This window comes from Antennarius striatus, chromosome 21 (genome assembly GCF_040054535.1).
Source record: "Antennarius striatus isolate MH-2024 chromosome 21, ASM4005453v1, whole genome shotgun sequence".
Classification (NCBI taxonomy): domain Eukaryota; kingdom Metazoa; phylum Chordata; class Actinopteri; order Lophiiformes; family Antennariidae; genus Antennarius; species Antennarius striatus.
Window position 1 is genome coordinate 8,674,406 of NC_090796.1, and position 16,072 is coordinate 8,690,477.

Here is a 16,072-nt window from a genome sequence, read left to right on the forward strand (position 1 = left end):
TTTTTCCAGTCTCATTTTAACAGAATCCAGAGAACAATCCTTTTTGGGAAAGGCCATGTTGGATTTTGGACAAGAATTTATTTATTTCATAAAGTCTGCTGGCCCTGTCTGAATAGCTCGACATTCACAGGTTTACCTTCACGTTTTGTCAGTGATTTTGAAGTTTGACAATAGTTCTGTTGGAGGCTGAGGTTTATCACTAGAAGTGTTATTCTCCAGTAGCTAACAGGTCACTTTTGCATTCAACATCTGTGCTGGTTCTAAAAACTTTATTTGTTGGTTAGTACTTAGTAACAGCAAAAAAAATGAAGTAATGTTCCACTTGTGTCCTAACACAAACTTTTTTTTGTTGACTCAGTTAAATGGAGTAGTTTATTCATTTAGTTTGAAATTTATTTCATTTTATTATTTTTACAGTTTTTGTAACAATGTCCCAACAACAAACAGCATCCATAAGAACCAGTTGTGCAACTTATAACTCGGCATACTTTTCAAATGAAATAAAATAATTTGTATTAACAACTTTATTGAACAGAAGACTTAATCAGAAATCTAAATTAGCATATCTAACACCTTATGTAGCAATGCATTTCATTACAAAACAGAGGACTAAAGTTTAATCCATGAGTGAAATTAGTATCTAAAATGTGCATCTGGATAAGTGTGATAAATATAAAGGTGTGTAATATGTAACAATCCATTCAACAAAATATCAATGTCTTACAATCAAGGTATTAAAATACGTTTAAATAGCTTTTCAAATTCATCCAATCATGTAGCCGTAACAATTCAATGAATGTCAGTGTTTCCTCACAGGGCAGTTAGGTATTAAAAACTCAACTGTCCATGGTCCAATATTTAACATGTTGGTTAAGAGTCCAAGCTTGAAGATAAATGCAGTAAGTCGTAGCGCCTCCTAGTGGGGGTATTTTGTATCCTGTTTAACTAAACTGAAGAATCTGAGTACAGTACTATACAGTACATGAACAACTGGACGACACCAAGAAAACATCTAGGCATCATCTTTATTTTCTGATATTTCAGACCGATCACTGTTAATTTTTTTTAAATAAAATTAAAAAATATCAATAAAATTACATTATAGTACCGGTATTCAAGTATAGAGTACATAAATATACAAATAACAGACAAAAATATGTATTTCACTGTTTAACTATAGACAATAAATTGATGCTTCTTGGTTGTACGTATACCTGATTTTTTTTCCATTATATCATCTGGTGGAGATGATAAATTTACACCTCTGCTGTAGCAACAACAATGTTATTAAATTGAGTTGTGCAAATACCCAAGTAGAATAATGTTATATATGATATACCAGGCAGCTATAATATAATGATTACCTGCCTCATGTAGTTTAGGAGCCACTTCTGCTTCCAAAAAAGCTCTAAGCCTTTGAGACGTGGACTCCACTAGACCTCTGAAGGTGTGGATGAATTTATCAACAGATTATTTAAGTTGTGAGCAGAGGGCTCCATAAATCAGATTTGTTTGTTCAGCACATCATACAGATGCTCAATTGGATTGAGATTAAGGAAATTTGGAAGCCATATCAGCACATCAAAACATTGCTGTATTCCTCAAACAATTACTGAACTATTTTTAGTTTTGTGGAAGGGCACACTGCCAAAGCATCACAATGCCTCTACCTCCTTCCCATAGTGCATCCTGGCGGCAGGTGTTCCCTAGGTAACCGTCACAGATACCCCTAATCACCCTAATTATAGAAAAGACCAGGCCCCAATCTTCCATTGCTTTGTGGTCTAGTTCTGATGCTCACATGTGTATCACTGGAACTCTTGATGGTGGAGAGAAGTCAGCAGGGATATCCTAACTGGTCTACAGACATGCAAGAAACTGTGATGCACTGTGAATTCTGAGAACTTTATATCAGAACCAGCTTTAACTTCTTCAACATTTTGAACTACAGCAGTTCATCTGTTGGAGTAAACTACACTGGTTCATCCCCATGGGCATCAATGACCCGTGACCCTGTAGCTGGTTCACTCTTTTACTGCCTTAGGTCACTTTTGATTAATACTACCCATTTTCCCTTGATCTAACACATGGTTCAAGGTCAAAAGTTTCCCTTGCTACAAAATATATTCCAATAACTGCCATGATCATGAGATAATGAGTAATATTCCATTCACCTGTCTGTGGTCATAAGGATATGGCTGATCAGTCTAAATAAAATGATTAAGAGTCGACTTTTAAAACTGAAAACTCAAGAGTTGATAGAATGAGGACTGATCTCCTCTGCTGCCACATTCTCGTTTTGTTCTTCCTCTACTATGATAGGGATTTCTTCGTCTGAGTTCTGCTTTGCTTGTTCTGACCTCTTTGTTGTCTTGTTCAGGATCCCACCCTGTAGCAAAAACATGCACCATTTGAATAAATTAGGTTGACAAAATTTTATACAGACAATGTGTGAGACAACCTACCTGTCTGTAGTCGACAATGTTAAGAATCACTGAGGTGATGATGCAGGTGATGGTGTTGGCCAATATGAAGATCATCATCCCCTGCCAACGCCACAGTGGAATTTTAGTTTCACTGTCCAGAGAATAGAGAAAAATGTTCAGTAAAAAGTTCATGAATCTCTTACATACTGCAATAATCAGCCAACGATGGACTGCAGTGACTACACTTTCCTACCTAGACTTTGTGCCCAAAATCTGTCCAATGACCAGATTGGACACCCCAACTCCGAGCATGTGTATGGAGCTGGCCAGACCCATGGCTGTTCCCAGAGTTGCTTGAGGTACCACGAGGGGAATAGATGGCCACATGCTTGGCTGAAATAAAACTTGGTTGGTTAAGACTATGACAATTTTTGTCAAAAATATGTGAAACAAAGACATTCGGCTGTAAAAATCATCAGCATAGATGAACATAACGGACATGAATATGTTATTAATTTCAAAGGATTCCATTTTGGCCTTTGTCTGAAGTACTATCCTTACAACAAAATCTGTATTTGCCAGGTGAAATATGTACCGGCACTGATCATTTCACAATGTTACAAGTGGGAATGTTTGGCATACAAGCTTTGTAGTGTCAGTGGCTGAGAGGGGCAAAGCTGAGTCCGATCCAGGTATGGACAGACTCAGCAGGTCCAAACATGTCCTGATGGTCTGCTGGGACCATCCGGTGGAGCCCTCCGTCAGCGCAGTCTTCACCTCCCACCTCCGGAAGACCTTTTCCCAGATTCCGGGGGAGGCTGTGAAAATTGAGTCAGTTTACCATGTTCTCCACGTCGATTGTCAAAAGCAACTGCTCAGAGCTGTGGTCGCATAGTCTTCGGTCCCTGTCACGGCAGCAACCCCTGAACTTGGTCATAGACTACGGAAGTAAGGGATGCAGTCAAGCTGAAGAAGGAGTCTTATTGAGCCGTCTTGACTCGTGGGACTCCGGCGGCAGTTGATGGGTACCAGGAATATTGCATAGTGGTAATGGAAGCAAAAACTCAGATCTGGGAAGAGTTTGGGGAGGCTATGGAGACGGACTATTGGTCGGCCTCAAAGAAATTCTGGCAAACCATCAAACTGTGGACAGAATTTCTTAGTGCTGCCAGGGTTCTGAGGCAGTCCCACTAGGGGATCACAGGATTTCATCTCTGCTCTTTGTGGATGATGTTGTTCTGTTGGCCTCATAAAGCCTGGACCTTCAGCAAGTACTAGAGTAGTTTTCAACTGTGCTAATCAAGCAGGATGGGGATCAGAACCTCCAAATAGGAGGCCATGGTTCTTGACTGGAAAAAGATGGTCTGCCATCTCCAGATCGGTGGGAAATAGAAGAGTTGGTGAATTTGGGGTCTTGTTCACAAGGGAGAGAAGGACGGAGTGTGAGATTGACTAGATCGGCACAATGGCTGCAATGTTGCAATGCACCCTGAGAGGTAGGATTCTTCACTCAGTCACCAGGGAGGAGCGGAGTAGAGCCACTGCTCCTCCACATCGAGAGGGGATTTCTTCGAGAGAGGGCTCGGGCATCTGTTTTTAATGCCTTCCTGGATGCCTCCCTGGGAAGGTTTTTTGTTCATGCCAGGAGGAAGCCCCATGGCAGACCTAGGACATGCTGAGGAGACTTAAAATGGATATGAACTCACAGAAGCAAAGGAGTAGGTGATCCCCAGCCATATGGTGGAGACGAGAGGGGGGACATAAGAGAAGGCCAGGAGACCAAACGCGGGCAGCGAGAGGACAGCACAGGAAACAATGAAGATGCCCCGCAGACCCACGTAATCCTGCAATGAACAACAGAAAGATTTATTACTGCTTGTCTGCTTATTTGATATTACTTCTTACAACTTGTGGACAGCTTAGAAACAGATTCAGGTTATAGATACTTACTATGAGAAAGCCTGCGCCAGCTGACAGGACCAGTGAGCTGTCATAAATTGCACCGGCAATATAAGCTGCCTCCTTCTGACTGTAGCCACTGTACTTATCCTGAATGAATTTACTGGACAGAAAAAGAAAATTATATATATGTAGTCTATCCATTTGACTAGGGTTAACACTCTGAGATGACTTTAGGCACATCAGGTGATAAAGAATTATCAGATAATTTTTAAAATAATGTAATATGCACATATGAATATGTTGACAGATCTACCTGGCATCTGCAACAAATGGGAAGATACCATTGTAAAAGAACATAATGGAGAGAACCAGTAACCAGTATCTTAGTGACAGGAGCTTCACATCCTGAATTCTCTAGACACAAACACACACATAAAGACACATTTTTTATAACAATAAAAAATGTTAGGTCCTATTCTTTTTGACTTGTAGATATTGCCTCTTGGAAATGTCAGCAGGAGTTAACTGCACTTTAATATTCAGTTTCCAATGCTATGCTTATGATGTACTGTTTTACATAGCTCCGCCTCCTGATGAATCAGGGCCAATAGGATTTAAGATGATAATTCTTGGAGTTGTAGTGATTTTACTGTTTATTATATCTGTTCAGCATAATGTCGTTCCATTTCTTCACTGTTTTATATTTGTTGTAATGTACAGTTGGCATGTCAATACACTAGAATTTTTACTGTTATTATATATTTTGTTTTACGACATGACTGTATGTCCTACAAATTGCCCCTCTGTAATGAATAAAGTGCTTAGAATAGAATAGAATAGAATAGAATAAAATACCACTTTGCTGGACTCCTCTTGAATGGCACCATCTAGGCCCAGCTGCTCCACCCCAATCTTATCCAGTTTACTGACTACAATGGCAGATAGAAAGCTCAGCACACACAATAGTGCACCTAGAAAACAAAGCATGAATGGTCAAAATGGCATAAAGAAAATTTTTTTATGATGTCAATTCAGTTGTGCTCTAAACGTACCACCCCAGAGTGTCCACTGCATGCCATATTTTTCTTCAAACCTCTGGGTGAGGAAAAAGTTCAGGACTGAACCGAAGCGAGAGAAAGTCAAGGTGAGACCAAACGCCAACGCCAGCTCCTTCCCTTTGAACCAAAAGGCTGTGATGCGGTTCTGAACAACTGATGGGGACACAAACGACACAGGATCTTAGGACTGTTCTTCTGAGGTGATACTGCTAATGGTGTGAATAAAGTGGCCTCACCAGTCAGAGATCCACTGCCTGACCCAAACAGGAGTCGGCCTGTGAGCATGAGTGGCAGCAGATAGGGAGTTCCTTTGAAGTGGGAGCCCAGTGCAAACAGAGAGGAGCCCAAAACACACAGAGAGGAGGACAAAAGCACTCCAACTGTAGCGAAGAGAAGGACACTTGATTCATCGTCAATTAGCACAAAATCGGTTGTCCGAGGGGAACAGGCTAAAATATAAGTCATTATGCAAACCTACATTGGTTTCCTAATTTGTCACTAAGAAACCCAGCCATGATCACCACTAAGGCATTCCTGTTGAGAGATGACGGCATTAGCTGCACTTGATATAATCCACAAATTACAGTAGTGTGTGTGTGTGTGTGTGTGTGTGTTGCAGTAGAGTCAGCAAAGAGTGTGTGTGTTTGTTTACGTCCAAGCATAGATTGCATAGAGAAGATTGTACTGCTGAGGGGTCATCCCCAATCCCAACACACAGTCAATGGTTCCATTGATCACTGTTGCATTGGGACATGTCAGGTTCTGTCAGGTGAAAGGAAGCCGGTTATAAAAATGTACAGAGCCACAAACTGAGAACAGGCTTTGGATTAGAACTCCTGATGCCTCCTACTTACCCCTTGGAACTGATTCTGTAAAACACTGGGGATGTCAAAGCAGAAGTAGGAGCCAAATGCCAGCAGACAGTTGAACAACTGCACCACAAAGCGGTAATACGCTGTAACAAAAATAAATAAACAAACAAGTAAGTAAGTAAATAAATAACTGCTCGTTGGTATTTACGGTACGTTCTTTCACTTAGGAAAACAGAGGTTTTGAACAAAAGATTTTACAAACAGCACTGACAAAACCTTTTGGCATGACACCATAGTTAATGACTTATTGGTCAGTGATTTTAGAAGACGGCCGATCATAACATAACAATAAATGCTGACTTCGCATTAGTTCTTTGAGCGACACTTTAGGCTGAAAATGCTGAGTTTGTCATTCTGTGGTCCAGTTTATCCGGGAAATTCACGGTCTTTCCAGTTCCAAGTGAAGCTATCAGCATTTTTTCATAAATAAACCGGCGGTCAGACATACCTTTCTCTGCCAGGTCGGTCATCGTGAACGAACCGAGGCTGTAAAAAGACTGCTGACTTTTATTTTGTTCACATGAGCTGCTTCTGAGTCCAGGACAGGCGGTCCCGAACTTCTGTTCTATTTGACATGCAGATCCCCACAATAAAGACACCTTTTCTTTTCTTTCTTTTTTTGACACCACTGTTGTTTTGGAAATCTGTTTAACATTAAATCCTTGAAACTTTATTGCCTGGAATCTGTTTTCTATAAACAGTCGAGATACTGTTGAAATCTGTTCCTCCAGACACTCAAACAACTTATTCAATCGCAATAAGTGGCTTTGAAACGTAATAAACCACTATCAATAGAGAGTCATATACTGTTAATTATTTATTATTAATCAACTGAATTATTCTTTTTCTTCATGTGCTTGCCCGCAAGAATTTAACGCTCATTTTGGAATAACTTTAAAGCAAAAAAATCTGTTATTTGAAAATGTCTCAATGGTCTTGGGACCAGTGAGACATTGGAATACTGTATAGCGAACGCGGTTTGGCTCTAGTGTCCATCAGCGGACACCGTACACATTAGAACATCCAAACTCTGCTCCTGCGCACACGCAGAAATCCAATACTGTATCTTTAACGCGGTGGATTCAATGTGTCGACGTGTAAACTTGTGAAATGTCTGCGCTGCGCAGAGTTCACACATGGGAAATATCCGAATCTGAGGAAAGCGACGTTGAAGTTAACCGGAAAGAGAAAAGTCAGACGGAAACACTGAGCGCATGTGTCACAGAGGATCAGGAATCCGATTCCCAAACCCTCCCGCCGTCCGCGGCACCGGGCGGCGAGTCCACCGGAGCCCCGGTTCCGTCTCCAGTGAGACCGGACTGTCGGAGCGCACAAAGAAAACGCCGCACCAAAGAGGAGATAGAGGCCGACAGACAAAAGGCCAGAGAGAGGAAGGAGGAGAGGCTGAGGCGGAGAGCCGCCAAAGCCGTGGAGCAGGAGGAGAGGAGAAGGGAGCAGCAGAGGAGGAAGGAGGCAGCGCGGAGCGTGAGGAGGCTGAGGCCGGAGAGCTGCCTGAAGAGTCTGACGGTCTGCCTGGACCCAGGTACACCCGGTGCTGCCTTCACGGACTGTCGGAATTTTACCTTCTAATGTTAACAATATTCACTACAGTTCGAATGTGTTATCTGTTGTTCACAGGTTTGTCTGAGTATATAGGCAGTTTTGAAATAAACCTACATCATAATAAATTCTGACACATATAATAACAAATGAGTACAAAGTCCAAAATTGGACAACATTTTCATGTATAATTTTTCTGACGCACCCATGTACAGTACTGACTTGCTCAAGTCTGTTTCTCTGACATCAGTCAGTAAGGTTAGGAAGGGTCAGGTTAGGTTAGGTTAGATCAGGCTAGGTAAGGTTAGATTAAGTTAGGTTAGGTTTGGGAACAATGACAATAGGTAGAAGTTATGCACAAGCGTGTTTGTCTAAAAGTCTCTCTTTCTCTATAGATTGAAAAAAAATTAAGGAAAAAAGTAAAAGACTTGATTGTACAAGAGATGATTGTGGAGAACAGATAATTGGTTATTTTTTTTCTGACTTTTGTCTGTTTTTTTTTTAGTTTGATCATCTTTAGTTTGATAAATGTTGAAAGGTTAGATGTTTCTTTGTTCAGAAAACGCACACTATTGAAAATCCTCTTTACTTGAATCTCTTTGGGATCTCTCTCTCTCTCTCTCTCTCTCTCTGTGTGTGTGTGTGTGTGTGTTAAGCTCTCCTGCAGCAGGAGGGTTCAGATATCTTGTTAGATACCCTCGCTTCCTTAGAGTGGAAGTTCACCATTGAGAGCCAGCAGCTCCCACGCAGCATCACTTGGACCAGAGATTTACCACAGGTAGGGATTTATCACATCTTTCATAATATCTGTGAATATAACTTCAGCACCAGAGGAAGCTTAGCAGAAATGCATATCTGCAATTTTTGACATGTTATGTCCTTTGTTGTTTATATTTTTGTACATTTTTTTATTATACATTCATATTTCAATTGTACATTTTAATTATTTCTATTTAATTCCCGTGTTTAGATTGACATATTCTTGCACTTCTGTATTATGCAGGGAGATGGTGGACAGGAAACTGTGGAGGAGGAACAAATGGTTCTGCTCCTCTATCTGACTGACCTCATGGACATGACAATGTCTGTAAAGAAAGTAAGTGCCCCTATCGCTTCAGATAAATGAACTCTGAAGACATCCTACATAATGGACACCTGTTGTCAATGCAGATGTTAGACAGTAAAGAGGAAGAGACTGCAGTGGATTCCTTATTCAGTCCTCTTCTGGAGTACCTCAACAGGGATGTGAAGAAGGTCGTCACCTTCCTAGTGACAGGCGCTCAACCAGATTACTGGTTAGTATACGTGTCTGTGATGAATAATAAACATAAATACCATTTATGGGCTCTTCTTTAATATGTTACTAATATACACTTGACAACTTAGCTAAATTTACAAATCTGATCGAAAAAATCAAATGCTGCATAATCTGGTTTATTGATCTACCAACAGGGTCGATGCTTGTGGTGAATGTTCGCTTGTTGAAACACGACAATCCAAACTAGGGATGGATAATCTGGACTTTGAGGAGGTCAGTTTGCTTTGAAACTCTTCCTTCCTGAGATGAGTTCAGTGCTGATGATTTGTCAAACTTAAATCCTCTTTAAGTAGATTGATCAGTTATCTAATTTTAAAAAAATATTGTACATACTTGACATTCCAGGACACACTCTGGTACATGAGCTGAGCTTTAATTCACCACAGTTGAGTATTCTAAATGAAGAACTTCTTGTCTCTAGGTTCTTGTGTATCTGCAGGTCTGTAAGAATATCTCAGTCGTCTTCTTGGATGACTGGCAGGAGATCACTAACCACGTGTGTGCTGTCACTAAGGCCTTATCGAAGCGTCCTTTCAAGTACGCAGCCTCTCTAGTTTTGTCACATTAGCAGATGAGGGAAGCTTCCATTACATGTCTGCTGACGTTTTGTCCTTCCCACTTCCAGACAGCTGATGGAACGGTCAGATCTATCCTTCTATGTGGATCATTCATGGGCTGGAGGTGTTCAGGTTCAGAAGGACGGGTCTGGGCTGATTCAGGTCTGGAGCAAGCAGATCCAACAGCTGAACAGAGTTAGTCCCACTATGGCCTCCACGGTGACGGCAGCCTACCCATCTCCTCAGCTGCTGCTGCAGGTACATCTGATTGAATACAGCAGATGGTGGTACCAATAGTTTGATCAAATATCAACACATACATATATCAATATTATCTTCTTGTCTATAAACAGTATATTATTACATTAGCCGTGGTTGTCTTTTCATCTCAAATCACGTGAATCAAATGTGAATTCGGTATGTAAGCAGAACTTGAATTGAATTTCCTTTGTTTTTCAGGCATACCAGAGCTTGAAGTCAGAGGAGGACAGAAAGAGGCTGCTGGCTGGTCTTTTAGTGAAGACCGAAGGTAAAGAGAGACGTCTAGGACCAGAGATGTCAGCCAGAGTTTACTGCTGCCTCACATCCCAGAACCCCCAGCTGGTCCTGGACTGATCTGTCTGTTTTAGAGATGAATGGACGTCAAACTGAATGTCTTGTCTGATGACACTTTAACAACATTTTGCTGCTAACATGTTTGTGGATATGTTCTAAGAATACACCTAAGATACAAAGTTCAATATGTAGAGAGGTACTGAACACTAAAAAGAATGTAATATTTTTAAAAAAAAATCAGTCATTAATTGCACATTTTGGACCAGTATTTTTTTTTTTGTGATTTCTGTGATTAACATTACAGTTTTGTTTATGTACGAACAATAAAAATCAGATGCAAGAGAATTTGGCAATTTTTTCATTTATTTTTGGGAATTTTCTGAGTATGAAAGTTCATTAATAAATCATATAGCATATAAATTAAAAAAAACCAACTGTTTTAAGCACAAACACATCCGCTTTTGGTATTCAAGCGATTATACAACAATAATTTCAACAGTATCAAAAAGCAGCTATTTTCCATCAGTCTACCCCTGAGATTTGAGTGTACAAAAGATTTCCAGTGTTTTTTCTTTGAGCATTAAACCCAGTAAAAACAGTAATGGGCTTACTTTAAAAAATAGGAAACTCAGTCATCAAAGCAGCACAAATGATTCTCGTTAGCTTTTGATAGAAACCAGCAAAATGAAAATGAATGACTGTAACTTCACTTCATCATTTCTTTAAAGGTCTCTATCATTTCTTTAAATTACTTCTCATTTTTTAAAAACATTGTTTGAATCTTACATTTGCTAAATAAAGAAAAGGAACAATGATAGAGAAGAAGGTTAAAGGTTGAGATTCCTAACTAAAATTTGATGGCAATGGTAGAATAGCTATGTTCTAAACACATGCGTTTCAGGACCGAGTCATGTCCAGCGGCATCTTTTGCATTGGTAGTCCTCTGGCTCTGAGCAGCAGCTTTCGTAGTCGCTGCTGGGAGGAGTTGGAGGACAGTGGCAAGTGCAGGGTAGACTGTGGGCTAACATTTGACAAGGGCACTGGGGTGGGACTGTGTCAGGAAGCGGGCTGGTGCAGGGACTCGGGTAGTTGGAGGCACTCGGAGTCGATACTGGGCTGGGGCTGAAACACGGGCTCATCTCATCGTTGAAATCCTCAGGCGAGTTCCTGAGCTGCTCAGAGGATGCAGGGCTGCTGGTGAGGGTGAAGACCCAGCCCAGCCGTATTTGTAGGAGGGTGTGTAGGCCTGGGGGCAGATCTACAGCTTTTAGCACATCTGGGCAGTGGGGCATCAACTGACGAAGCCGTGCGCAGCAAAAGTACTGCAGAGAGGTGGGCGTGTAGCAGGCCCGGATCACCTTCATACTGCTTTTGGCTGCAGTGGAACACACCATAGGGTAGAACTTCTTGTTCTGCAGCCTTGTGGCAGCAACACCTGTTGCACAAGATTAAAAATAAATTACTTCAAGAAGTACTTCTAGGGATTCATTTTATTTAAACGACAGAGAACCACCCACCTATACAGAGACGGTTCTTGTAGAAGGTCAAGGTGCCGTTCCAGGTGTCGAGGTGCACTCCTATGATGGAGCCTTGTCCAAACCGAGAGGAGAACTTCACCTTGTCCCCTTTATGATGGAGGTGACCTGGATATCAAGCATGTTTGTTTTTTTTGTTGATTATGATGGTGTGGGAAAATTACTCCGAAGAACACACAGTATGATGTAAAAATACTTCAGATCTAACTTCTGTACAATCAAATAAATATCAAAATGCTAAATATTCATTCACCCTTGTGAGTAGGGGATTATAATGTTGCCTATTGCATTACTATTTTGTTAAACGTGATACATAATGCATGCATCTCTCCTTTCAAAGCTCCTCATAAATGTCTGATTTGAATTTTTATGTGTCAGAAAAATTCTGTAATTGAGTAAAAAAAAAAAGTTCCTACATAAGTGGTAAAAAGTTGTTTAAAATGGATATATTAAGAATAGCTCATCATCATGTTTGAATCTTTAGACTGAGTGCCTCTAACCTGTGTAGGACAACCCCCAGCTGTCTGCATCGTGGCCCAGCAGGCTGCCAAAGCTGTATTTGAATTTGTCCAGGTTCACCTCCGACGTTCCAATGCCTATCATCTGCACCATTGACAAAGTGAAGACGGTATCAGAACATGAAACCAGCAGAAAGAGTTTTCCGTGACCTCACATCCATCACGCCTACAAACACGCAGACTCACAACTGTTTTACAACACAGTTGATTTAAGTCCCACCATATCGGTTCCATAGACAGGGGACGTCATCTTGACCTCCCAGAAGTGTTGGCCATCTGCGAGCTCCTCCGTACCACGGATGGCTGCTGTGCCGCAGCTGTAGTCCGAGTGAAAGCTCACTTTCCTGTTTTCACAGCTGAGGAAGGCTCCGGAAGACTTGAAGTCATCATCCCACTCCCAATCAAAATCTGTTCACAGGAACACACAGGATGATAATATGAGCCGATATCAATGATCCCATTCTTTTTTACTCATGGTAGTCACTAAAGAACATCTGTGCTTTCAGTATGTCCGATATTAGTGCAGTATTAACTTCAGTGATCTTGTTTCAATATTCCCAATCCACATTGCTGAATCTTATATTACGCCATGAATCGAAACCACTTGTGCCTGTTTTTACAGTATTGTGTTCATAGGTCATAGGACGTGTTTATCGGGTTAGCTCACTCTGATCCTCCTCGCCACAGAGACAGTCACTGGAGAAACTGAGGCCAGAGGTGACCTCCTCCGGTCGCTCACACTGGCAGAAGGACTCCCCTGTCGTGGCCACTGGACTGGGCAAGCCCACATCCTCAGATACAGTCTGCAAACTCTGCAGGTAATCCAAGTCTGGCTCCAAATCACTCATCTGTTTGACACAAATATCACAAGCATTATCTTGTAAGTCCAAAGACATGGTCCAGAGATGTTAAACTGGTAGCAGGGAAATAAATTGGATCCAGCAGAGAGAGCTTCAGAATGGTATTTCAAATATTTCTGCAGTTCTGCAGTAAGAAAAGCTACCAAAGCAGTCCAGAAGGAAAATCCCAATTCTACGAGACAAGTGGGAGCTTCATCAACCAGATGCCAATTTTAAAAGACTCAACATGATAGCCTTTTCCATAAATGCAGCTCATGCTTCCTATTGGTGAGAGATGACATGTGTGCCTGTGAGGAAGATTAGACCCCTGCCAAAAATACTGAGCCTGCTCCTCTTTGGAGACCTGACCGTGTCTTGCACGCGGCCAGGTCAGACTGGAGCCCAGTGGAAAACTACTGGTATTCAAGTGGAAATGTTAGATTTTGCATGACCTTATCTATAAATTTAGGCATAGCACTCATTTTAAATTTCTCTTAAACAAGAAGGTAATTGATTATCTACGAACCCTTTTTCTTTTTCAGGATTCATTGCTTTTTCCCAGTCTTGTTTAGTTATCTTATTTTTGATGGGATGTCTTTGGTGTCTCACCTGTCTGGAAATATAAAATCTGAAAGCATTCAAGTGGTCTTACAGAGGTCTGCTCTCAGGTGCAAATATCAGCAATGTCAGACAAGGACACTTTACTTACTTCATTCCCTTTTGCAAAAGCTATGGCACTATTAAACACCAAAAAGTCTGCAAAAAGTGCTCCATGCCTTGGACCACAAAAAAACCCACTTGGCCAGAAAAGCTTCATGACATCACATGAAAAAGGAAATTTGCAGGAAGTGGCAGAGGAGCCTCAATATGAGAATGCTCTATTGTGGTTAATATTAGTTCACCTTTCTGTTATTATGTTGTACATGTAAAATGGTTCCCTTTTGTTTCTATTAGTTTTAAATTTTGTTTTACTGCTTTAACACTACTTTGAAACTAATTTCTCATCGTTGTTACATACGTTGCTCCACTTGTTAGTCATTCTACTCAACAAGGCACCAGGACTCACCTGTGCCTCAGCCTGGCCTTCCCAATCCTCCCTGTCCGATGTCTGGATCAGCGCCATGGCATCTGCCAAATGCCGAGCCCGGCCATCTCTGCCTCGTCTCAGCATGGACGCTCTGTGAACAGCAGACCCAGCACTTTGTGACCAGCTGACAAAATGTCATGCAAGTTTTATTTGTGCCAGTCAATAAAACAAGTGTTGAACTGATGGTGCAGAGCTTCTTTGTTTTAATGGTTAATGTGACATTCAGATTTTACTTATTGAACTAATGTCACACTTAATCATTATTATTAAGAATGAAAAAAATGTCCTCTAGCAGTCTGGAAAGAAGGCATCAACACCTGAAAGTAGGACAGTTAAAATAGTTCTTGAAGCCAGTGTGAAACTGTTGCAGAATGTCTTTGGGAGAAAACATGTCCTATCACCTACAGGCTGATCTTGTTCATCTGTTGTAGTTCCATCCATTCCATATTCATGTGGCAGCTAGAAGTGTCTCCATGCTTTCCTACTTTTATTTACATCAATCCGCTGACTGTATCAGTGTGGCAACATGTCTGACAACTAGCTTCAGCAACTGATAGACACAAATAAGACCGACTCAAAGACTACAGGTCATCTTGTACAATTCATAAATAAGATTGTTTTTAATACTAGTATTAACTGGGACACCAGAAATGTTCGAATGCAAGTCTGGTGTATGTAACACAACTGTGTCCACGTATGACACTTTGTTACGCCTTTTAAACAGACCTTTATATAAATGTAGGTCAAACTAGGTTTCACTGGAACAAAGGGAACAATTTCATTATAATTCATTAAGAGTATGAATATTGAAAACTGTACCAAGAGGGGTGAATTTAACAAACAATTCTAATGACAAGAATGTTACAGAATGTTCCTCTATGCTTTCATAATTACCGTATAGACTTTTACTATGTAAAAACACAAATCTGTCTGTGTTCTGGAATTTGTGACCTGGAAAGCAGCTACCACCGGATTTATTGGCTTTAAAGATGACATATAATTTATAGTAATCTCATGTTTTGAGAGTGTTACACCACAAATCAGTAATAATCTTAATCAAATGTTTTAATTTTGTTGTTTTGTTTTTCTTAAGGTTATCTTTATTTCCAAGAAACCCAGTTATTAAAAAAAGAAAGATCCTCAACCTGATAGCCATCTCAGTTTATGCTACCTTTCAGCACAGCAGCTGGTGACTGTTTCCTGAGCAGGTGCAGGAGATAACTGCCAATAGTTTAAATTAGATAGAGGTATAGACTCACTTTAATTGGGCCTTACCCTACATACTGTATGTGCATCATGTGGACGATCCACTCGGGACAGAACTTGTGACTGCTACTGCCTGTGATTGATACAATTATTTGTGTCTATCAGTTGCAGAGGGACTCTCACAGTAATGTGATGGATTATTACATCACGTCAAATCATCAAAATCACTATCAAAGCTGTGCACACATTTTTTTCCAATGACATCCTGTTGTCCCTTCTTAGTCATCCAGCATGTATTTACTACACAAGACTGTTCACTGAAACAATACATTATTCTCCCCTCCAGTAAGAACAGCTGAGAATATTTAGGTCCCATTATATGGTCTTTTCAGTCAAATTTGCACTACAGCTGATGTCTATTTTTATCTTTAATTTAAACAACATTCATCTACAGCATGGATATCTCAATCGTAGCGGCAATTTTGCTCCTACCTTACAGTCGTATTCCTCGACCCAGTCTTGAAGTGGTTCATTAGAAGGACAGCGTGCTCCTATTTCCGACAGTAACAGGTGGAGTTTGCACTCTGCCCCACTTCTTGACAAGCTGCACGTAAACATTACATGGCCACGCCCTTTTCG

At 40.8% G+C, this 16,072-nt stretch overlaps 3 protein-coding genes across 5 annotated transcripts; 1 reads left to right on the forward strand and 2 right to left on the reverse strand.

Moving 5' to 3' along the window:
* Positions 1–509: 509 nt before the first annotated feature.
* Positions 510–6,943, reverse strand: LOC137588438 (lysosomal dipeptide transporter MFSD1-like). The gene is made up of 13 exons (XM_068305534.1): positions 6,707–6,943; positions 6,241–6,341; positions 6,039–6,148; positions 5,865–5,920; positions 5,623–5,766; positions 5,381–5,539; positions 5,184–5,299; positions 4,642–4,742; positions 4,377–4,488; positions 4,133–4,270; positions 2,680–2,819; positions 2,466–2,577; positions 510–2,389 (listed from the first exon to the last, which is right to left on the reverse strand). The coding sequence occupies exons 1-13, from the start codon at positions 6,726–6,728 to the stop codon at positions 2,249–2,251; spliced, it is 1,452 nt and encodes a 483-aa protein (XP_068161635.1). The 5' UTR covers positions 6,729–6,943; the 3' UTR covers positions 510–2,248.
* A 224-nt stretch (positions 6,944–7,167) lies between these two features.
* On the forward strand, positions 7,168–10,577 carry eme2 (essential meiotic structure-specific endonuclease subunit 2). The gene is made up of 8 exons (XM_068305430.1): positions 7,168–7,801; positions 8,475–8,596; positions 8,822–8,914; positions 8,989–9,113; positions 9,271–9,349; positions 9,558–9,673; positions 9,762–9,951; positions 10,153–10,577. Exons 1-8 carry the CDS (start codon positions 7,369–7,371, stop codon positions 10,306–10,308), a joined length of 1,314 nt encoding a protein of 437 aa, XP_068161531.1. The 5' UTR covers positions 7,168–7,368; the 3' UTR covers positions 10,309–10,577.
* A 27-nt stretch (positions 10,578–10,604) lies between these two features.
* spsb3b (splA/ryanodine receptor domain and SOCS box containing 3b) lies at positions 10,605–16,028 on the reverse strand. 3 transcript variants are annotated; one of them, XM_068305433.1, is made up of 8 exons: positions 15,926–15,983; positions 15,503–15,566; positions 14,207–14,318; positions 12,969–13,149; positions 12,522–12,709; positions 12,284–12,386; positions 11,766–11,891; positions 10,605–11,683 (listed from the first exon to the last, which is right to left on the reverse strand). In XM_068305433.1, exons 2-8 carry the CDS (start codon positions 15,523–15,525, stop codon positions 11,157–11,159), a joined length of 1,260 nt encoding a protein of 419 aa, XP_068161534.1. In that variant the 5' UTR covers positions 15,526–15,566; positions 15,926–15,983; the 3' UTR covers positions 10,605–11,156. The 3 variants fall into 3 exon arrangements, with proteins under 3 accessions (XP_068161534.1, XP_068161533.1, XP_068161532.1); XM_068305432.1 differs by lacking the exon at positions 15,503–15,566 and having other exon boundaries at positions 15,926–16,028; XM_068305431.1 differs by lacking the exon at positions 15,503–15,566 and having other exon boundaries at positions 14,207–14,351; positions 15,926–16,002.
* Positions 16,029–16,072: the final 44 nt, after the last annotated feature.